The 24263-nt window shown below is 32.6% G+C and overlaps 2 protein-coding genes across 4 annotated transcripts in view; one reads left to right on the top strand and one right to left on the bottom strand.

Moving 5' to 3' along the window:
• The window catches only part of LOC143064532 (guanine nucleotide-binding protein-like 1), a 32428-nt gene extending 23492 nt beyond the window's left edge, over positions 1–8936 (bottom strand). The window contains exon 1 of the mRNA XM_076237418.1: positions 8771–8936. Coding sequence (XP_076093533.1) covers positions 8771–8846 — 76 coding nt within the window. The 5' untranslated portion in view covers positions 8847–8936. The remainder of the gene's footprint in view (positions 1–8770) is intronic.
• A 162-nt stretch (positions 8937–9098) lies between these two features.
• Positions 9099–23798, top strand: LOC143064533 (alpha-tubulin N-acetyltransferase 1-like). 3 transcript variants are annotated; one of them, XM_076237420.1, is made up of 10 exons: positions 9099–9288; positions 13600–13669; positions 14963–15054; positions 15563–15734; positions 17199–17400; positions 18136–18293; positions 18819–18904; positions 19811–19840; positions 20616–20765; positions 22136–23798. In XM_076237420.1, the coding sequence occupies exons 1-10, from the start codon at positions 9197–9199 to the stop codon at positions 22290–22292; spliced, it is 1209 nt and encodes a 402-aa protein (XP_076093535.1). In that variant the 5' UTR covers positions 9099–9196; the 3' UTR covers positions 22293–23798. The 3 variants fall into 3 exon arrangements, with proteins under 3 accessions (XP_076093535.1, XP_076093536.1, XP_076093534.1); XM_076237421.1 differs by lacking the exon at positions 19811–19840; XM_076237419.1 differs by lacking the exon at positions 19811–19840 and having other exon boundaries at positions 20442–20765.
• Positions 23799–24263: the final 465 nt, after the last annotated feature.

Genomic DNA, 24263 nt, shown 5'->3' with positions numbered 1-24263 from the left:
AATTCAAATTTCTAATGGAGTTTGCAACAATAACTACTCATTTAAATACATCATAAAATATTAAAATGTAACAAAAGGTGCTTGTTATCACTGAATGGTAAAGATTGTTTTAATTTATCAGTTGATAGTAAAAGTGAATATACATTGTATATTGTATAAAACAATGATTTAAGTTGATTCAACTACTATTCTGGACAAAGAAAGATAACTCCAATCAATTGAAAATTTCTTGCTATTGCACAATATTGTGAAATTAGATATTTCTTGCTATTGCGCAATACTGTGCAATTGAAAATATTTGCTATTGCACAATACTGTGCAATTGAAGATTTCTTGCTATTGCGCAATACTGTGCAATTGAAAATTTCTTGCTATTGCACAATACTGTGCAATTGAAGATTTCTTGCTATTGCTGAATACTGTGCAATTGAAAATTTCTTGCTATTGCACAATACTTAATATAATAATTTTGGATCCTGATTTGAATCAACTTGAAAACTGGGCCCATAATCAAAAATCTAAGTACATGTTTAGATTCAGCATATAAAAAAGCCCAAGAATTCAATTTTTGTTAAAATCAAACTAAGTTTAATTTAGGACCCTTTGGACTATGTAGACCAATTTGAAAACAGGACCAAAAATTAAGAATCTACATACACAGTTAGATTTGGCATATCAAAGAACCCCAATTATTCAATTTTTGATGAAATCAAACAGTTTAATTTTGGACCCTGATTTGGACCAACTTGAAAACTGGGCCAATAATCAAAAATCTAAGTACATTTTTAGATTCAGCATATGAAAGAACCCTAAGGATTCAATTTTTGTTAAAATCAAACATAGTTTAATTTTGGACCCTTTGGACCTTAATGTCGACCAATTTGAAAACGGGACCAAAAATTAAGAATCTACATACACAGTTAGATTCGGCATATCAAAGAACCCCAATTATTCAATTATTGATGAAATCAAACAAAGTTAAATTTTGGACCCTTTGGGCCCTTATTCCTAAACTGTTGGAACCAAAACTCCCAAAATCAAACCCAACCTTCTTTTTATGGTCATAAACCTTGTGTTTAAATTTCATAGATTTCTATTTACTAATACTAAAGTTATGGTGCGAAAACCAAGAATAATGCTTATTTGGGCCCTTTTTGGCCCTTAATTCCTAAACTGTTGGGACCTCAAATCCCAAAATCAATCCCAACCTTCCTTTTGTGGTCATAAACCTTGTGTTTAAATTTCATTGATTTCTTTTAACTTATACTAAAGTTATTGTGCGAAAACCAAGAATAATGCTTATTTGGGACCTTTTTTGGCCCCTAATTCCTAAACTGTTGGAACCAAAACTCCCAAAATCAATCCCAACCTTCATTTTGTGGTCATAAACCTTGTGTCAAAATTTCATAGCTTTCTATTCACTTTTACTAAAGTTAGAGTGCGAAAACTAAAAGTATTCGGACGACGACGACGATGACGACGCAGACGCAGACGCCAACATCATACCAATTTACGACCAAAAAATTTTCAATTTTTGCGGTCGTATAAAAATGAGATGGTTAATTGAAAAAATGTATGCAAGATGAATTTTCATATGTATACTGGTACATTCAAGGCCGTAGCTAGGGTCTTTTAAATAGTGAGGCAAGATCCTTTCGCGGAGAGGAGCAAGGCGAAAAAAATTTGGCAGGGGGTCTGGGGGCCGCACAAGGTCCCCAGAAGCTCTGGGGTAAATGGTGCAAAATCCTGCTATCTGGGCGTTTCCTGGGCCTATATTAGGGATATCGATCATATGGGTTTCATGTGCCATAAAAGTGATAAAACATTTTTTTTTCTTGGGGGGGGGGGTTACTTATGTGTAAAATGAATAAATTGGAACCTCTTTATCTGGTAAATTATAAATGTGGTACTGTTTTCAAATGCACGGTTATGTGCATTTTTATGTCATATGTAGATATTATCGGCGATTATGGCAAATAAAAACCAGATGCTCCGCAGGGCGCAGCTTCATACGACCGCAGAGGTTGAAACCTGAACGGTTGGGGCAAGTATGGACACAACATTCAAGCTGGATTCAGATCTAAATTTGGATTGTGATTAAATAGTTGACACAGCATAGGTTTCTGACACAGAATGAATGTGGTCTAATGAACTTAAAATATTTTTTTTTGCCTTTGAGCAATTCACTATGCTGTTGAAAAAATGTTTGAAGAAATTTTCTTTTTATTTATGAAATCTGAAATAAGAAAAATTTCCCCCCCCCCCCCCCCATTTTTTTTCTTCACATCCCCCCTTTCCCTTTTTCTAAAACTGATCTCAATTCAAATTTCTAATGGAGTTTGCAACAATAACTACTCATTTAAACACATCATAAAATATTAAAATGTAAAATAAAGTGCTTGTTATCACTGAATGGTAAAGATTGTTTTAATTTATCGGTTGGTAGTAAAAGTGAATATACATTGTATATTGTATAAAACAATGATTTAAGTTGATTCAACTACTCTTCTGGACAAAGAAAGATAACTCCAATTGAAAATTTCTTGCTATTGCACAATATTGTGCAATTAGATATTTCATGATATTGCCCAATACTGTGCAATTGAAAATATTTGCTATTGCACAATACTGTGCAATTGAAGATTTCTTGCTATTGCGCAATAGTGGCAATTGAAAATTTCTTGCTATTGCACAATACTGTGCAATTGAAGATTTCTTGCTATTGCTGAATACTGTGCAATTGAAAATTACTTGTAATTGCACAATACTTTATATAATAATTTTGGATCCTGATTTGAACCAACTTGAAAACTGGGCCTATAATCAAAAATCTAAGTACATGTTTAGATTCAGCATATCAAAAAAGCCCAAGAATTCAATTTTTGTTAAAATCAAACTTAGTTTAATTTTGGACCCTTTGGACTTTAATGTAGACCAATTTGAAAACGGGACCAAAACTTAAGAATCTACATACACAGTTAGATTTGGCATATCAAAGAACCCCAATTATTCAATTTTTGATGAAATCAAACAAAGTTTAATTTTGGACCCCGATTTGGACCAACTTGAAAACTCAATAATCAAAAATCTAAGTACATTTTTAGATTCAGCATATCAAAGAACCCCAAGGATTCAATTTTTGTTGAAATCAAAGCTTAATTTTGGACCCTTTGGACCTTAATGTAGACCAATTTGAAAACGGGACCAAAAATTAAGAATCTACATACAGTTAGATTCGGCATATCAAAGAACCCCAATTATTCAATTTTTGATGAAATTAAACAAAGTTCAATTTTGGACCCTTTGGACCCCTTATTCCTAAACTGTTGGGACCAAAACTCCCAAAATCAAAGCCAACCTTCTTTTTATGGTCATAAACCTTGTGTTTAAATTTCATAGATTTCTATTTACTTATACTAAAGTTATGGTGCGAAAACCAAGAATAATGCTTATTTGGGCCCCTTTTTGGCCCCTAATTCCTAAACTGTTGGGACCTCAACTCCCAAAATCAATCTCAACCTTCCTTTTGTGGTCATAAACCTTGTGTTTAAATTTCATTGATTTCTATTTACTTATACTAAAGTTATTGTGCGAAAACCAAGAATAATGCTTATTTGGGCCCTTTTTTGGCCCCTAATTCCTAAACTGTTGGAACCAAAACTCCCAAAATCAATCCAAACCTTCCTTTTGTGGTCATAAACCTTGTGTTTAAATTTCATAGATTTCTATTCACTTTTACTAAAGTTAGAGTGCGAAAACTAAAAGTATTCGGACGACGACGACGACGACGACGCCAACGTCATACCAATATACGACCAAAAAATTTTCAATTTTTGCGGTCGTATAAAAACTGTCAGAGAAAAAAGATAAATAAAATAAAGACAAGACTTGTGGTCATTAAACTGTTTCTTCCAAAAATCAAAATTTCACACATTTATAAGGGCTATATTTCATTTAAGTGAAATCTTCTAGTCAAATGTCAGCTTTCCAATCCGTCTGTGTCCAGTTCTATTGAATCTTAGTAGAATATCCTCCCGTGAAACATCCTTGTCCTTGTGAGTGTGAAGCATTGCCAGACCACAAAGGCGTTCCTCACTCATTGTGGACCTTTCCCACGTCTTCAGTCTACTGAGTCCTGGAAAGGATCTTTCACAACAAACGCTCATCGGGTGACAGGCATTGTCAACAGTAGCACAAATATCCGTCTGATATTTGGATAAAAGTCTTGATGTGTCTGTTTCAAAGAAGATTTGAGTGTTCCTGGTAATTTGGCTTTCGGGATGTCAGAAAATTTAACCTTCCACTTTGTTTACTTCTTGTTCCCATGTATTTACATCTGGCAGATCCGGGGAATAAACTTGAAACGTCTTGTATGGTATCATTAAGATTTGCCAATTTTGATGGAACCAAGTTTTGGTCTAACATCATCTGACGTTGGTCATGTGGAAAACGTCTCTCCATCTCGGTACAAACATGGTCTAAGGACGCAAAGTAGATAGTTGTCCATCCACGTCTTTTAGGATTAGTTTTGGTCATCACTCATTATTTGGATATATAAATGAATTTTTTTAAACATCAATACCATACTTGGTCATTTTTTTAGTGAGGCATTTGCCTCACTTGCCTCAATGGATGCTACGGCCTTGACATTACTTATATACCAGTATTGTAGTTGTATAGTAACTGTTGATTGTACTTTATACTTTTAAGGTGTGTAATGAAAAATGAATTTTAAGCAAAATTAGATATATTGAAGTTCAAAGGGAGATTATTGACTCAAAAAGATTATAGAGGATAATTGTGAAATCAATTAAAAACCAGTAAAAATAATCATGATATATAATTACTATACTTGTGCAAATAAACAAAAGATTATTGTAATTAACTCATATTATTCAAACAATTTTTAATTATATAAATAATTGCTAATGATTTTATCACATTTCTATATTTTTTAATTAATTCAATTGAGATAAAAAAATTAAAAAAAAAGAAAAAAGCGTAATTTTATTATCTGAGTTATCATGGTTATTATTAATTTTAATAAATTCAAGCAAATTATTACACTATGACACTGTAAATTCAGCATTTACATGTATGCCATCGTATATTTTTTTTACAGATATTTTAATACATGTATACTAAGATCATATGTATTTGTTGGTCTTCAATTTCTTATAAATCTTTCTCAATATCCATTAATCATAAACTAGAGGCTCTAAAGAGCCTGTGTCGCTCACCTTGGTCTATGTGAATATTAAAGGAAGCAGATGGATTCATGACAAAATTGTGTTTTGGTGATGGTGATGTGTTTGTACATCTAGATCTTACTTTACTGAACATTCTTGCTGCTTAAAATTATCTCTATCTATAATGAACTTGACCCATTAGTTTCAGTGGAAAATGTTAGTAAAAATTTACAAATTTTATGAAAATTGTTAAAAATTGACTATAAAGAACAATAACTCCTAAGGGGGTCAATTGACCATTTCGGTCATGTTGACTTATTTGTAAATCTTACTTTGCTGAACATTATTGTTGTTTACAGTTTATCTCTATCAATAATAATATTCAAGATAATGACCAAAAACAGCAAAATTTCCTTAAAACTAACAATTCAGGGTCAGCAACCCAACAACTGGTTGTCCGATTCATCTAAAAATTTCAGAGCAGATAAATGTTGACCTGATAAACAATTTTACCCCATGTCAGATTTGCTCTAAATGCTTTGGGTTTTGAGTTATAAGCCAAAAACTGCATTTTACCCCATGTTCTATTTTTAGCCATGGCGGCCATCTTGGTTGGATGGCCGGGTCACCGGACACATTTTTCAAACTACTAACCCAAAAGATGATTGTGGCCAAGTTTGGATTAATTTGGCCCAGTAGTTTCAGAGGAGAAGATTTTTGTAAAAGATTACTAAGATTTACGAAAAATGGTTCAAAATTGACTATAAAGGGCAATAACTCCTAAAGGGGTCAACTGACCATTTCAGTCTTGTTGACTTATTTGTAAATCTTACTTTGCTGAACATTATTGCTGTTTATAGTTTATCTCTATCTATAATAATATTCAAGATAATAACCAAAAAGAGCAAAATTTCCTTAAAATTACTAATTCAGGGCAAGCAACCCAACAACGGGTTGTCCGATTCATCTGAAAATTTCAGGGCAGATAGATCTTGAACTGATAAACAATTTTACCCCATGTCAGATTTGTTCTAAATGCTTTGGGTTTTGAGTTATAAGCCAAAAACTGCATTTTACCCCATGTTATATTTTAGCCATGGCGGCCATCTTGGTTTGATGGCCGGGTCACCGGACACATTTTTCAAACTACTAACCCAAAAGATGATTTTGGTCAAGTTTGGATTAATTTGGCCCAGTAGTTTCAGAGGAGAAGATTTTTGTAAAATATTACTAAGATTTACGAAAAATGGTTAAAAATTGACTATAAAGGGCAATAACTCCTAAAGGGGTCAACTGACCATTTCAGTCATGTTGACTTATTTGTAAATCTTACTTTGCTGAACATTATTGCTGTTTACTGTTTATCTCTATCTATAATAATATTCAAGATAATAACCAAAAAGAGCAAAATTTCCTTAAAATTACTAATTCAGGGGCAGCAACCCAACAACGGGTTATCCGATTCATCTGAAAATTTCAGGGCAGATAGATCTTCACCTGTTTAACAATTCTACCCCATGTCAGATTTGCTCTAAATGCTTTGGTTTTTGAGTTATAAGCCAAAAACTGCATTTTACCCCTATGTTCTATTTTTAGCCATGGTGGCCATCTTGGATGGTTGGCCGGGTCACCGGACACATTTTTAAAACTAGATACCCCAATGATGATTGTGGCCAAGTTTGGTTTAATTTGGCCCAGTAGTTGCAGAGGAGAAGATTTTTGTAAAAGTTAACAACGACGACGGACGACGACGGACGACGGACGACGACGGACGCCGGACGCCAAGTGATGAGAAAAGCTCACTTGGCCTTTTAGGCCAGGTGAGCTAAAAAGTTGCTAATAGGGAAACCTGATTATAATCAAATTAACTAGTTTGTCTACATAAATGTTAAGGGTAGTTAAAGCAGTTGACTCAGAACCATGGGCAATACAATTTGTAGCAGATACATACTCAAATACTATGATATTATTACGTAAGTATTTCTGTATTGGCCTTGTTATTGGTCCGAGGCTTGCTGTATTGGCCTGAGGCGAAGCCGAAGGCCAATACAGCTGGCCGAGGACCAATAACAAGGCCAATACAGAAATACACGTAATAATATCTTTATTAATTAACTACAGTGTTACAATATTTTTTTATTATCATTTCAAGAGATAAATATTTTTACCTTGAAGTGGAACTATCCAAATCTCAGTTTGTTTCTTTGTATTAGATGCAATACATAATGATCTGGTGCTGTTTCCAGGTGTCTTCAGCATTTTCTCATCTGATGAATTTTTCTACCCTTTTCAGTCACTATAAAGTGTTACAACTTAAATTTAGACGCAACACATAAATAGTAATTGGAAAGGTACTGCCATTGCATGTGTTATGCAGAAACTAATTTAAAATCGATGTGTACAATCGTGAAATTATGAGGTCGTCAAGAAATGAACTTTTGTGATAATCTACTCGTTCCCCAAACCTGAAATAGTTCTATTGTCTGCTTTCAAAATACCTTTTAAATGAATGTAACCGTCTTTAGCCTGAAATGTATGCCATTCTGACATTTTCAGCATGTTTAAGATCACTAAATGACAACTGCGTCTTCAAAACAACTGTTTACTTTCAGTTTGTGTTTATCGTGACTTTCGATGTAAAATCTAGAGACGTTCCGAATTCCTGCACTTGTGTCAACTCGGCCAATATAGAATAACTCGGCCAATACAGAAAAAAATCTGTATTGGCCGAGTTATTCTGTATTGGCCTAGTTTACACATTATATTGCATAGGCAGTTTTCATCATATTAAGTCCAATAACAGTGTAGTTAATTAATAATAATTAATACATGTATTAGACAAGCACTCCTACAGTAAGAGAGCCGTACAGGTGCTATCTAAACATGCTAAACAAGCTTGTAATCTAGTAAGCGTAAGAGGAAGTCAACAGACTGAATACCTAAATATCAATATGGGAAGTGGGGGTTGCAGAAATGCCATCTGAAGAAGAAAAAAACAATATAAATGCTGATGATACAGAAGCTATAACAGCATTAAATTCACTTAAATATATGAGTCTTGGAAAAAGAGAGCTGGAAGAAAACAGGGAAGAAAGTAAAGAGTTTGTTAAAATGCTGAGATAGTATGGTTCCCTTTTAACAGTTTAAAAGAAAAAAAACATCGGAAGATTTAAAAGTTAAATAATAAATTAGTTTCTTTGATTACAATCACAGTGTATCAACAATGGCATCATCAGTTAAACATACAATCATTCTATATAAAATTGTTATGTCATATGTTGATATCATTATGCATATATATATGTGACACCTTTAATAATATAATTACCTATATGTATTGTTTATTTAAAAAAAAAACACAATACTGGTACAATACTGGAATACAATACTGGTACAAAATTTTTATACCAGTATTGTCGACAATACTGGTATACCAGTATTGCGATCACCAACTACAGGAGATCCGAGTCCCGGTGGAGACAAGCAATTTTGTAATGAAATTCGTGCTCTCCGGTTACATTTAATAGTTATAATAATGTTGGATCATAATCTGTCAATTCTGTAAATTAAATGCCATTTACTGTTTTGTTTCCTTTTTCTCTTCTCCTGTAGCTGTAACTTCTTTTGTTTTCCACTGTAAGGCTTTTTTCTAGGCATATTTATAGACTCAAGTATTTTATAGCATAAAAGTTCTTGAGTTAGTGGAGAGAAAAAAAATCGTCTGTTATTGCGCAATTTCTAGTTAGCTCCCCTTTTAGCAGTGAATTTGTCGTTGATTTTTTAGAGATAATCAGAAAACGTAAGAATTGCTTATTAATCATTTTTTATATATCTTATTTCCTTTTCAAAGCATAACATTGTTTATATATTACTAATGAATTGATACATTCACTGCGATACTGCAATGTTTGGCGGATACCAAAACATGGCGGATAATGAATATTTTTTAGAGAGTTAGTTACTAACTTTGTTAGCTATACTGCTTGCTGTTGAACTTAAGAAGAAAGATGGAATTTGATTTTAATATCAATTATTTATTTAAAGATACAGTAACAAAATTAGATCACAAAGTTACACCGTATAGGAAGAATGCAAATGGGTAAGGATTTGGTTGACAACCACCTGTTATCTTATAGGAGGGGGCTGATGGGTTATTTTCGTTCTTCGTGATCGGCGCATTTTCGCTATCGTGATCCGTTTTTCTACAGATTTATTTTTCGTGATTCGTGATGAAACCATTGTTCGTGAATCGTTTTCATTGGAATTTTATGTTCGTTCTTCGTGATTGAGACATATTTTTCGTTCTCGTGATTTTTTTTTTCATTACGGAAATAAAGAGTTCCATTGAGTTGTCTATCTTGGCTTAAAAAGTTGAAGTGGCGCGATAGTTTTAAAAGTGCAATTAGGTCATTTATTAGTGCAAGCTATGGCAGCCCCCATGGCTGAGAGCCAAAGCAATAACATTGTCGAGGTTGTGATATTTTATGTAGATCCAACCTGTTTTGGACAGGAAAATAAATTTATTGGAGGAAAAGAGAGAAAGAGGGTCAGTGTTAAAAAAACGGATGTGAACGTTTTCAGAACTTTTTGTTCAATTTTAAAAGAACAGACCGGACTTGTGGAGGAAGCTCTCCAAAGAGGTTTGGGCAAAGAAGTGGAAGTGAAAATAAGTAGATTGGAGAAGACCAAAGAAGGTGTCAAAACATACGGCATTTCCACGCAGGCGACATGGGAGTTGGAGCTTCCCGAAATAGAAAAAGGGTGTAGTTTACAAGGTATTAAAAAATGTCACTGCTATGTATTTATTTATAAGGTCGTTTCAGCCCTTAGTCCATCCGCCGGCCCCAGTTGATCCGACCCCACTGTTTATCTGACCCTGCCACATCTATGAATATCTATATTAAATATATAAATATATGTTATATGCCATATATATATCCCGGGGGGGGGGCCACTTCCTATAATTTTAGTGGTATGAGTGTGCCGCAAAACGGGGTCCCTTTTTCACGCCCTGCTGGTTAGAACGGGGTCTGTTTTTCATGACCTGCTGGTTAGAACCAGGTCTGTTTTTTAACATAATAGTCCAGAACAGGTTCACATATTCCTGACACGTATTTTAGCTAGTTAGAAAAGGCACAGGAATCTGAAATTTTATCCCTTAAACGTGAAAAATGGGTGTGAGAAATTTTCAATAAAATTTCAAGATTCCTGTGGAAAAATTCATTATCTGAGCCTGTGTAGAACAGGTTATACATTTTTACTGAGGGGGTCTAGAACAGGGTATACATTTTCTGAGCATGTCTAGAACAGGGTATGTTTTTCAACTTTTTTCTGTTAGAACAGGGTATAATTTTGCAAGCGCTTTCGGCACAGTTATACCCAAAATGATTGTCAGTACCCCCCTCCCCCCCGGGATATATATACATGTATACTTGAGTCATGTTCGTAAACGGCCCTTTCTGAGATTAAAACAAAAATCCTATTTATCGGACTATCTCCATGAAACTGTACGAAGCGTTCAAGTTATTCTAGACACAGACAGACAACTTAATGGGCCATGCAGATGGAACCATATCATCGAAAACTTTGAAGTCCGTAGACATGATCCATAGTGAACTGAGTTATTTGCAAAGTCAAATAACGTCAATTAATTCGTCAATTCCCATTAACATGTTGTCTTGTCTCACTGTATGCGTTGAAAACTTACATGCTCTTGGACATTTCAAATGCCAATTACCAACTATGTTAGAACATGCCCGGATTTTAAGCAATACGGTGTATGAGGGAATAAAAAGGAGTGTCCTGTGGGCTGCCTACTACTTTACGCATCCCTCCTCTTATTACCCTATTCCTGAAAATGGCATGCCATTGTCGTCCCTGAGTGCTATGGAGCACTTGAAACCAAAAGCCCTGCTGTCAAAGGACCAGGAACGAGAAATGCGTGAGTGGGCCCAGGACTTCGGAAAGTGTGTTCGACAAAGATCAGTACGACAGCAAACGACAATGTACAACACTGGCACATTACCACTTAATATGTACAAAAATGCAACTTACAGTACCACAAGTGAAAAAATCACATTTCCTTCAATAGCTGAAGAAGGTAACACGGACTATGATCAAGTTTCTGAATATGATTCAGAATCAGATGTGGACTACACTGAAGAAACGGACAATGTTATTGACACCCCAGAATGTCTTAGTTTTCTTCAAGGGACAACCAGCAGGAGTGGGAGAACAATCAGGCTCAGCAGTAAATTTTATTGACAAAATAAATATATATACTTTATAATCTCTTAGTTTAGCCTCAAGATAAAACACAGATGTGGTTCCGTGGTATTTACGCCAGTAAAACATTTCTATGAAATATTATTATTATACAATAAAAGAAGTCAGAATGTGACTGTTTTTAACGATTTGATTTAGAACCTGGGAGAATTCAACATGTAAACAAGTAATGAGCCAGTAATGTATTTGATTGTAACTTAATTGCACCAAACAACCAGCTTCTGAATCTCTATTATCGAGATTGATTGGTGATACTCTTTTTATATTTTCGTGATCCGTGATCATGGAAATTTATTTTCTGTGACTCGTGATTGACAAAAAAATCAACTCGTGAATCGTGATGAGACCCCCCCATCAGGCCCCTCTTATAGTGCAAGTGGTACTGGTAATTTATTTATTTCTTCTTATGTTTATTGCAATTCGTTGTGATAATAATATGAGGCAGGCTTTACCTGTAAATGGGGACGAAGTCTGTATGAAGTATTTTTTTGTAACTTAAATATTTGTTAAAAAAAAGAAACGGAAATACAATGTACTGTAACGTTTCCGATTTTGGTTCTATTGTTAGGGATTTTAGTTATGACATCATATGCAATGTAAACAAAGATACCCTATCATCAGGTAATGTTTTTTCATATCAAGGAATTATTAAAAATGAAATTGGTATTGCGTTCCTTCCTTTTTTCTACTAGACTGATAAATATATATTTTACTCAAAGTTTCATACAAACGAGACAGGAAAAAGGAAGTACATTGTAGATTTCTGCGCAGATGCGGGAATTCAAAACATGACATCAAAAAAATTGAACGATTTTGAGTTCATTAGTACAATGAAAATTTCGGGAAAATATTCCCGATTTTTTAAAAAAAATTTTTTTATTGATTTTTCTACTGAAGTCCCCATATGAATTTGAAAAGGTGATGAATGATGAAGGTTAACTGTATGTGCACAATGGTGTGATTGCCAATGGAGAACTTCAATTTGTACACTTTCTAATATATTTCATGTAACAATGTTTGTGTTGCTGAGTCTCAGTAAGAACCATTAGTTTGATGACGTTGTATCCATGATAAACCCTTACTAAACCAGATCTCAACTAAAATATAAATCATTCATTAATAGCATCTCAGAGTCATGATTGGTGTTTAAGACGACTATATACTTCCATCAAACTGAAAATTCAAGTAAATGTGGAGGTGTAAGCAAAATGACGTCATACACAATTATCACTTTTCCATTGTGGCATCAGATATTTTGTTTTATGACATCAAAATTTTATGGGAACCTGTGTGATATGCAGTAATGGTGGACAAATAGCGATAAGGTGTATTATAGCAACCTTATGGACTTCAACAATGAGAAAAATTTTAACTGCATAGTTAGCTAGGAAAGGTCCTGACATATAAAAAATCTATCAGCCTCATTTATACATGTAGCAAAAAATTTGACAACCACTGAACTTTGGGCTCCTGACTAATGTGACAGACACATAAAAAATGTGGTGGGTCTTTACATGTTTGAAAGTGCCAACCCTCGGCTCCCCTAACCTGGGACAGCATGTACAGTAGTTTAACAGTACAACTTAAGAACAAACTATAAATTCAATTGAAAAGAGCAGAACTCATCAGAATGAGATTCGTACAAAGCAGAAACAACATCTAACATGTCTATCATTTCCAGTCAGAGACACACATCATGGCTTGTTCAATTTGCTAACAGATACAGATCTTTTCAAAGATGAATACACCTTATTGCAATTTGTCAGCCAGTAGAAGACATTCCAGTAAAATGTTGACTTCAAAATAGAAAATGTCTTCATGCCTCGAAATAGTTTATGCCACAATAGAGTTGTTGCACATGTATGATGTGAATAATTGAAGACTGTCACAAATTCTAGGATCAATAGTCATAGATTTCCAAAAATAAATATTCTTATCTGTTTACCTTTAACATGTTTAATTTCTTAAGTCAAGCAAAATAAATTTTTTTATGTTAATTGTTTGCTAATTTATATACGCAAATTTATGTATCATCTATTATTTTGATTTTTTTTAGTTTCAATAGTCTTGACAAAAGTCAAGTTTGAAGATAAATTCTTACAGTTTGTTTCTTTCTTTCTTCCAGCTATGATTATGCCACATTACGGAAGCAACTGCACCAAGTTATTGACCGAATGGGAGAAGCTTCTGCTAGAGTAAGTTAACACCAAGGATTCATTTTACATAGGATTAATTACAGCATCATTTATTTTTTTCTGGTTTGGAAATTTATTATTCTTAATCAAAATTTTAAATAAATGTGTTTGGTGAATTCATTGTTGGTGTTTTTAACCATTTTTCCTGCTTTATTGGGTATATCTTCACAGACAAATTATATTGTTGGTGGAAGGCATGTTCCAAGAGAGAACAACTGACCTTCCACAAGAGAATGACAACACTAGTCAACTAAGTTTGGTATCAAACGCACCTGCCACACGCGGGTTTCAGACTAACAACCTTATGAAAAGTTATGATTTGGGTCAATAAGATTTTTAATATAGAAAACGAAATTGATTAAATTTTACAAAGAACTACCATTAAAATAAAAAATTCCTTAATTGACTAAAAACAAAAAGATATACCTTTAACAAGAAATTATTTCATTTGTTTGGGATCTGTTATAATTTTGATTTCTGGAAAATTGATAAGAAATGTATGATGAAAAAAAATAACACAATTAGGAGTGGGGGAGGGGGGGGGGTGTTTAGTTCATACTGAAATATTAGCAAAAGAAACTTGAACCATAGCCCTTGCCCATTGTTAACCCTCCATAGTTACACATGTAGGTTAGTTTTCATATATATTTATAATCTATTGTCCAGAATTCTTAATTATTCCAAATTCAAATAATTCCTTGTTTTTATGAGTTACATTTAGAGTAGGAAAAAAACTGATAATGTTGAATGGGAATAGTGAATAGTGCATGAAAAAATGTATTATAATGTATTTATATAAAAATCAGTACAGATTTAGGACTTACATCTTTGATGATCAAATAAAAGATAACAAAAGTGCCAGTAAAAGAAGAAAATTGGTTTTGAATAACATTTAGAAAAATACTTAGTACATTTTTGTACATTAAGCAAGCTTAAAATGATAAACTTCTGATATGATATCAAGTCATTTAGATCATTTTGATTTGCTGACCTTAGACATGTTAGAAAAAATATAACACAGAAGTGTCAATAAACAATTGGGCACAAACTGCTGTTGTTTAAGCCAGAGTTATGACATTTACTTTACCTTGGCCATATAGATTGCTGGGACAGCTTTAGATGTACATGTATTGTATTGGCATTACACAGCTGTGTTATTGTCAAGTAAAGCAACTGTTTAAGTTTTGCATGGTACATGTTTTTTTAGGAACAATAAATCAAGAAAGTTGCAGTGTGACTCTAAATGTTCTGTTATTGAAATCAGCTGCTATTTTTATTTTTTTCATATTTCAGGCACAAGGCTTACATGGACCTATTACTTTAGCAAGAAAGTTGGAATTGTCTGATCATACATTGTATGTTATCAAAGATGCAGAAGCTAACAGGTAATTTATCTAATGCAAAAACTATTTTTATGCCCCATTTATGGGCATTATGTTTTCTGATCTGTGCATCCGTCTGTCTGTCTGTCCGCTTCAGGTTAAAGTTTTTGATCGAGGTAAAGTAGTTTTTGATGAAGTTGAAGTCCAATCAACTTGAAACTAAGTATACATGTTCCCTATGATATGATCTTTCTAATTTTAATGCCAAATTAGAAATTTCATCCCATTTTCATGGTCCACTGAACATAGCAAATGATAGTGTAGATGGGGCATCCATGCACTAAGACACATTCTTGTTTCACTCAAATATTGTAATGCAATTAATGTACATTCAAAATATATGAGTGGGGTGTTTCACAGATATAAATATTTTTGTTGGACATATTTATCTTGGAAATTAATTTATTAAAATTAAGGACACAATGAAATCGTCAACTGTTCATTGTGATATCAACAATTATAATCAATTATTGCAAATAAATTCAAAGGAAAATAATGATTTTTATTGTAGTGGAAAGGGTGCTGCAGTAGGCATATTGAAGATAGGACCTAAAAGATTGTTTGTGTACGATAGTCTAGGACGCCAACATGAAATGGAACCTGTATGTGTTTTAGACTTTTATGTACATGAATCAAGGCAGAGAATGGGTTGTGGCAAAAAGTTATTTGAATACTTTTTGAAGGTAAATTATCCCATATGTATGCTATGCTTAATTTTTTTTTATCATAAATAGTTTTATTGTCTTACATGTATGTTGTCTATTATTGACTGTAAGACTAAGCAAATCACATGTTAAAACTGAAATTGTTAGATTAGTATATATATTATATTGCTAAGAAATGACAAACAAACTCTTGTTTTACAAACATACCATAATATCACCAGTTTAAAATAACAGGCATGTGCATACACTACAGATGTCTTATTCTCTTACACGTCAAACTTAATTGTAGAAATTTATATTAAATATAAAAATGAGGAATATGGGTATATGTATATGTCACTAAGACAACAACTAAACAACACAAATAACTAAAAATTCACCTAAATTGCAAAATACAACAATAGACATGTGTTTGTACAATGCGCTAAGCTCTATATCATATTGTCCACTGAAGAAGAAAAACGAATGAATAAAATCAAAATAATCAAAAAAATTAAGATTTGACAAAAGAAACCCTTACAAGGTTCCACTGAGTGTGGTCGTTGACATGAATATGCTACAGGGTTAAAAAGTGTTTTAAGATCACAACTCTCCATTTCAATCTATATAATATATATGTTGACTAACAGTAGCACTTATAGAACATACAAGAACATTCAGAACAGGAAAAGCAATTGCTGTAAATAAGTTTTATTAAAAAAATAATCTCAAAAACAAACAGTAAATTATATCTTTTTAAACCAATGGAGATTAAAAGGTTAGATTACATTTATTATCTTCCTTTTGGATAGCTAACTACATTTATTTTTATCAAACATTAACTTGATTGAAATTAAAATAGTTTTCATTCAACTATTCAGTTGTGAATACAAAATGTAGAGAGAATTCCTATTATATAAAGAATCAATACACTCTGTTAACTTCAAATATAATATTAATAGCCAATTTAAATGTATGTGTTACTTCATATGAATTTCAAATTAACCAAGTGTCAAATACACTGGTTTGATTTACTATCACAATAGAAGTAAGGCATTTGTAATACAGTCCATCAATAATAGCTGGCAAATCATTAAGTCTTGAATTATTTTATGTTTTTGTAGTGGAAGGAATCAAGCTTTAAAATATGTGTTACATGGTACAAGTTCCCATTAAATTTTATGATCTTAACATTTGTCACTTCAAAGTGACTTCCTATTTAAATTTAAGATGTACCTTATTCACCCATATGTTTGCTCAAGTTTTTTTACACTATTTGATATACATGAATAAAATTAAGTTACACAATTATGGTCAAAGATATCACAAACTCATAACACAGCTGTGTGTGAGTTAATGTAGGTTTTGTGTTACCTACTATGGATCATGTTAAGTTTCTTTTAACTAGAAAGTTTTATTAGATCTATACAAATACATGCTGATATAAAAGATTACATGTAGATGACATATTAATTTTTTTTTCACAATGTTTTCTTTTTTCAGGAACAGAACATTAATCCAAAACATTTAGCTATTGACAAGCCATCGTTTAAATTTAGTAGCTTTCTCAACAAACATTACAATTTAAAGGCAGTGGTTACGCAGGTGAACAATTTTGTAGTGTTTGAAGGATTTTTTAATGGTAGAACAGATATGCAAGGTCGACGTAATGGTAAACCTCCAGCTCATCCTCCTAGGTCTCATTGTAAGTACCGTCTACATGTATTAATTTGCCAATTATCTGTTTGATTCTGTTATCATACTTTATATTTCACTATGATAATTGTAGACTGGTTCTGAACCAAGCAAATGCATGATAAGTTGTGAGTGATATATAGGTGTTTTAACCACTTTTTAGTAGCTAAAATAGTTTTGAATAGCTTGGAATGAAAAGTTTTAAGCTTAACAAATATTCAAATATTATTAGGATACATGTATTTGAAAACTTTTGCATAGAGTTAAACCCTTTCCCTGTAGTACATCAAAATTATCTCTCCTTAGTAAGGGAAACAACTCCTACAAATGGATTTCAATTACAGAATTTGCAAAAAGACCATTTTCGTTCTTGTGATAAACAGTACAACTTTATGTATTAGAAAATTTGCTGTCATGTAATTTAAAAACACTTAAGAGACCTTGGTTGCCAAGTTGTCTAAGTAGATTAAATACTGTATCACTAGCCTATCAACATTTGTGTGGTGATTTCCTACTTACGCAGGTGACAGAATTGTTCAACTCCAATCTTAATTGATAAGAATTGAGTTTTCCTGGCACAGGTCAGTGTTTTTTTTTCAGGCACTCTTCCTCCACCAATAAAAACTGGCCACCACCAACAGTGCTAAAAATGAAGTTAAACACTAATCAACCAATTAAAAATTGTTATAAGCTTATATGATATGAATTAATTTTGTTTATAAACATCAGATGAATATTATTTCAGATAATTACAGACAAGGGAGGAACAGTCCCGAGGATGATGTTATTATACGAAGACCTAATGGTATCCATTCAGCACAGAATTGGCACACAAGAGACCGTCCACCATCAGGACGATTCTCTAAAGCATCAAATAATACTTACCCTGCCAGAAATGATGAGGTAATACAGATGTTCTCAATTAATGGTAGAAACTGAATATATGAATACATTTTGACAATGCTAGGCAATGTCAGAATTTTGTCTTTTATTTGAAATCATTGCTGAATTTACATTCAGTGTTGATCAATAAAAAACATAGTCAAATGATAACATTGCAATATATTTTTTTAATTCCCTGCCATTAACTTTATTATATTTCTCAACACAATTCCTAAGCATGATGATTTTATTAAAGTTTTGAAATAAATCTAAGCGCACATGGTATTTATCTCTTTCAAATGTGTATGATCATCAGGAGGTACCCTATCAATTGCATGGTATGTGGTAAAGTTTGTCATTTAATAATCTGAGACCAGTGATTACCTTAAAGGTAATTTTTGTGTCAAGGATTTATTATTAAAATTGCTGTCAAGTTACAAAAAACCAATGATCAACAATAATGGCATTATTTTTAATTTCTCAAAAAATAAAAGATATAAAAAGCAACCCAGTAACCCTAGTAACAGATATCATTATATTTTTCAGCATCAAACTGTTAATGATCAGAATCTTGCCAATCGACCATTGTCAGGCCAGGTGATGCATAATGATGTCATCAATGAAAGACTGAAGTAAGTATACTTATATGGACTAGATCAAATATATATATATATATATATATATCTTAATTACCATAAGTTCATATATTGGTTTTTATATTTTAAATTAGAAGGTCACAAAGGTTAACTGATATTCATTTATCTGTTCCTGTGGTCTCATATTCAGCCCTTTTTAAACAGCAAATAAGTCTATTGTGTCTCATCTAGTTATACAATGAGGCAGGTTTTTTTTTATGCCCCACCTACGATTGTAGAGGGGCATTATGTTTTCTGGTCAGTGCGTCTGTCTGTTCGTTCATCCGTTTGTCCCGCTTCAGGTTAAAGTTTTTGGTCAAGGTAGTTTTTGATGAAATTGAAGTCCAATCAACTTCAAACTTAGTACACATGTTCCCTATGATATGATCTTTCTAATTTAAATGCCAAATTAGATTTTTTAACCCCAATTGCGTGGTTTACTGAACATAGACAATGATAATGAAGTTTCAGGTTAAAAGTTTTTGGTCAAGGTAGTTTTTGATGAAGTTGAAATCTAATCAACTTGAAACTTATTTCACATGTTCCCTATGATATGATCTTTCTAATTTTAATGCCAAATTAGATTTTTACTCTAATTTCACGGTCCACTGAACATAGAAAATGATAGTGTGAGTGGGGCATCCATGTACTTTGGACACATTCTTTTTTATAAATGAAACAATTTGGCACAGAACATTTAACTTGGTAAACTGTGATGTGCAATACAACTGTCAATACTAGTTTCACTGAAAAAGTAAGTTTGCTTGGTCTTTGCTACAATAGTTTGTCATCACAACTCCTCTGAAACCACCCAACAGAATTTAATGAAACTTTGTAGATATAAGGACATAATATATTGATGTGCGTATCCACAAGATATTTTGAATCAGTTGCTTTTTGTAGGAGTTTTGACTCCATGAACTTAGGAATACGGTGAGCTTTTATTTGCCTAGTGACAAGTGTGGGCATGGGGTATGTGAGCGTGCTCACAATGTTTTTGTATTATTATTAATGTTTTGATTAATATGTGTACCGGTATATAATTAGCACTAGTCCATAATGAAGTGAAATATGTGCAAGTGGTCATAAAACTGTATTTGAAAATAAAATTTTGAATGTAATATGTTTTTACTCTTACTTAAAACTGACTACAAAAAAATATTATACTTTAAAATGGTCTGAAAATGTAAATTATAAAAAAAGAAAATGAAAAAAAAAGTTATAATGTTAATGAACTATTTATTGTTTACTAATGATAATTGTTGAACATTAATTTCATTAAAATATATACTATCATCTATATAGCAGTAAATAATAAACTTTTGACACTATGTCTTATATTGCTTTATACAATTATGTGCTTTGTCAATATCAATTTTGTTAAAAAGTTGGTTGTACTGCATCGTAGAAATGATTATTATAATATTAATTTCTGGTAATGGGGTTTTTGACTCTGACACATGTGTGGACTGACTTAAGCATTTATAATCTATAACAACTGGTAAATGGTATGCATTTGTTATTTTTCTCACAGCCCCCAACTAGATTTGCAACAGCTAACCACTGCTGCTGATCGTGCTTTAGGTGCTAGGGCAAACTTATACAGTCGTCATGGTAACACACCACCTGGGTCAAGGCCATCAAGTAATACTCAACGGCCATCAAGTAACACTAGGACTAAAACTAACAATGACCATGCTATTAACAGGAACTACAATGATATTGGTCGACCAGACAGTCCTCCATTACTACAGAGGAATGGTGCACAGACAAACTATAAAGACAAGTTAAATTTACATCAAGATTATCAAGGTCGTACTGGTCATTTAAAATATTCTCCAGATGTAATTGTTGGAAGGTAGGTTTATATATTCGTAAAAGTAGCATTGAATGGAAAAAGTGATGTTTGTTTCTCTTCATTCATTTGTAATTCCATGGGTTTATCTAGTTTATATTTTTGTCAAAAAGTCATATTAAATCTGCAACATCTACATAAATGATGAAAACTGTCAGTGAATAGTTAGTCACTATTATGCCATTATACACCTTTCCTCTATTAGTTTGATCTGAAGGATTTTGGGGCTCTTCCATAGCAAAACAAGGATGCAGCATAATTGGTACATATCAAAGTAGCTTGTAGAATCAATTCCTCCGAAACCCTGTCCTATAGCACCACATACTATACACATTCAAGAACCATTGCAACAACTCTCTGATTGTTCTGTACTCCAAAGATGGGCCATTGCAAGGTAAAGTCTATCCATCATACCCTCATTGTCCTGTCCTTCATTAGGTTGACCTACCTTGCAGAACCATCCTAAGTATTTGTTAGTCAATTCTCATTATGATTAGGTATGTAATATTTGCCACTGTATGTTAAACAAATTATAGGCAATCAATCATCATGATTATAGGTTTCAATGTAAGTTTCAAAAAATTTTCTTTTTCTTATGGCGTTCTGCAGCTCTTGTTATCTTTAAAAAAATGCTTAGCAAAGCATATGCATCTGTTCAAATAATTGAAGTTATTTTGTTTCTACTTTTCCTTCTATGCTATTATTGGATGTAAAAGTATGCATACCATAGGCATATTTGCTATAAAAATAAAGATGTGGTATGATTGCCAATGAGACAACTCTCCAAAAAACAAGAGACCAAATGACACAGAAATTAACAACTATAGGTCACGGTAAAGCCTCCAACAATGAACTAAATTGATACTGCATAATCAGCTATAAAAGGCTGGAAATGACAAAAGTAAAACAATTCAAACCAGAAAACTAATGGCCAAATTTATGTACAAAAAATGATTGAAAAACAAATATGTAACACATCAACAAATGACAACCACTAAATATCAGGCTCCTGTCTTGGTACAGGCACATACATACAGTGTGTGGCAGGGGTAATCATGTTAGCGGGATACCATTCCTCCCCTAACCTGGGACTTGCAGTGGTGTAACAGTTCAACAACAACAAACTATAAAAATCAGTTGACAAAAATGAAAGGCTTAACTCATCAGATGGATACAAGTAGAAATACTATACAGAGTGGATGTACAACAAAAAGTCATTAATTACAGATCTGAGAGAACTCACAGTTACTGACAGCTATTTCAAAGCCACTAACAACTAATAAAAAAAATCATGCATCTAGATAGTTTTAAGAATGACTTTTGGAATCTCCATTAGTTCTTCATGTACAACTTTTATTTTTTAATTTTTTCAGTTTACCACAAATACAACAGAAGCAAAGCCCGAGTCCAAGCAGTCTCTATTCACCATCATGGAGAACCAGAACAGATTATAACTGGACTGTAAATGGACAAGTACAAAACCATCAGACTATATCACAGAGACATTATAATCATACTCGTCTGTGGTGATTTATGATATTACTTAATATGTGTTTATGATTTTCTTCGAGGAAACAAAATTAGAAGGAACATATATGAAGGATGTGACAGGTTGTAGAAGGTCTCAGATTTTCATGACATGAAGTTAAATTGTGTTCTCAGATAATACAATGTTGGAATTACAAACTATATATATTGTAGAAGTGTATTTTAATTTATAACTATCATGTCTTTAACACATAACAAAATTTCTTCTTAAGGTGCTAAAATGCTAAGGACAGGGTTGAATAATTTATGTCTTAATTTGTTTGATTTATTCAGCCCTATTGATTTTGAATATAGCAGCTGTCAAACAGAATATCTTGAAAAGGGGAAAAACTCATGCTAGAAATCATAAGTTTTTGCTGAATTGAATCACAGCTTTTCTGTATATGAAATAGATTATGTTGCCTGAAATGTAAATCATTGTTGACTACAGTGAAGCTGTTAAAAAAGGGACATTTTAACTTTAATAATTTAATAACTGACCTAGTCTAGCTTTTAGCTTGGTCTGACAGGTAATTCTGTCTAGCCTTATGATATAAGTCACAGAAGATTAGGCTCTCTAATGTTATATTTTTGACACATTATATAATAGAATTGAAAATGGAAATGGGAAATGTGTCAAAGAGACAACAACCTGACCAAAAAGCACAAAACATCTGAAGGCCACCAAGAATGCCTTTAATTCTTCAGTTATATTCATTTTACCTTTAATTGGTGATTTTACTTGCCTCAAACATTAAATTTTAACCACCAGTATGCATGCATGTAAACATCAAATTTTTAAAATTAAAACAAAGTTCATGCAGTCAATTTAACATATGTGTATATTTTCTGTTGTAAATTATTAAGGAATTGATATAAAAGAAGTGCTCAGTTGTTCATAATAATATTCATCACTTTTTTTTGTATATATAACATATCTGTTCAACTACATGTAATTATTATCATTATAGTGACAAATAGATCATTTATTTAGTGTTATCTGAATATCTTTTTTATCCTCACACTTCTTAATTGAGCACACTGCATATAGACTTGACAATGAAAATTGCCTCATATTTAAAACAAAGTCGGTACATTGTATAGTCATTTATAAACAATGATGAATTTTTCACTTGTATCCAAGTCAATTAAGTCAGTAGATAATATATTGTATGTTTGAAAGTTTCACATCTCCAATTGTAAGAGTGAAAAACAATATTTATTGTATATTTGAAGGGTTGGATCCAGGGTTCTAGGAAAGTGTGTGTAATTGTGGGTAATAGGGGAAAATAACAACATGTTTAGCAATATGATTTTTTTTAAATGATTTTATGCCAAAAAAGTGTGTTTTTTTTTTAGTCAAGGGCATTAAGTATATCAACCAGATCTTCATGATAATAGCCTATCATTGCATTATAAAATAAAGCAAAGACTGAAATGTTGTGACAGTACTTTTCTTTGATTTAGAGTTAGGAATATTAGTTATTACTGCCAATGATCATGCAATACCACTTAGGCCAACTAAAATTAATTAGTAGATTTTCATCCAAATTTTTGAAAAAAATGGAGCGGGTGGGAGGATTTTATTTTTTAAATTTTATTTCATATGAAACCTTCTTGTCACGTGTTATTCAATCATATATATATGCAAGTGTAATAATAAGCTTAAATCATGTAAACACATCCATTAGGTATTGTTTATAAGACAATAACAATCAAAACCAAGGAGTAACAAAAGACTCATAAAACCAAAAGACATTTACATCAACAGTTACAAATAATTAGTAGGAAACAACACAAACTCCACTAAAAACCAGGAATGAAATCAGGTGCTCCGGAAGGGTAAGCATTTCCTGCACCGTATACGGCACCCGTCATGTTATTTCTTTGTTCAGTTCGATAATGAGGGAAGGTTGTTATGACTGAGGAAGAATATCACTGAGATATGATTTGATTTCTGACAGACTTTTGTCA

The sequence above is a fragment of the Mytilus galloprovincialis genome, chromosome 2, assembly GCF_965363235.1.
Source record: "Mytilus galloprovincialis chromosome 2, xbMytGall1.hap1.1, whole genome shotgun sequence".
NCBI classification, from domain to species: domain Eukaryota; kingdom Metazoa; phylum Mollusca; class Bivalvia; order Mytilida; family Mytilidae; genus Mytilus; species Mytilus galloprovincialis.
The sequence above is the reverse complement of the archived record's forward strand: the minus strand, read 5'-3'. Positions and strand labels throughout refer to the sequence as shown.

Excerpts from the sequence above, each read along its gene's own strand:
- LOC143064533 (XM_076237419.1), top strand. The coding sequence starts at position 9,197 with ATGGAATTTGATTTTAATATCAATTATTTATTTAAAGATACAGTAACA. Across the intron at positions 17,401-18,135 it reads TCATCCTCCTAGGTCTCATT|ATAATTACAGACAAGGGAGG; the intron begins GTAAGTACCGTC and ends ATATTATTTCAG. Across the intron at positions 20,766-22,135 it reads CCAGATGTAATTGTTGGAAG|TTTACCACAAATACAACAGA; the intron begins GTAGGTTTATAT and ends TAATTTTTTCAG.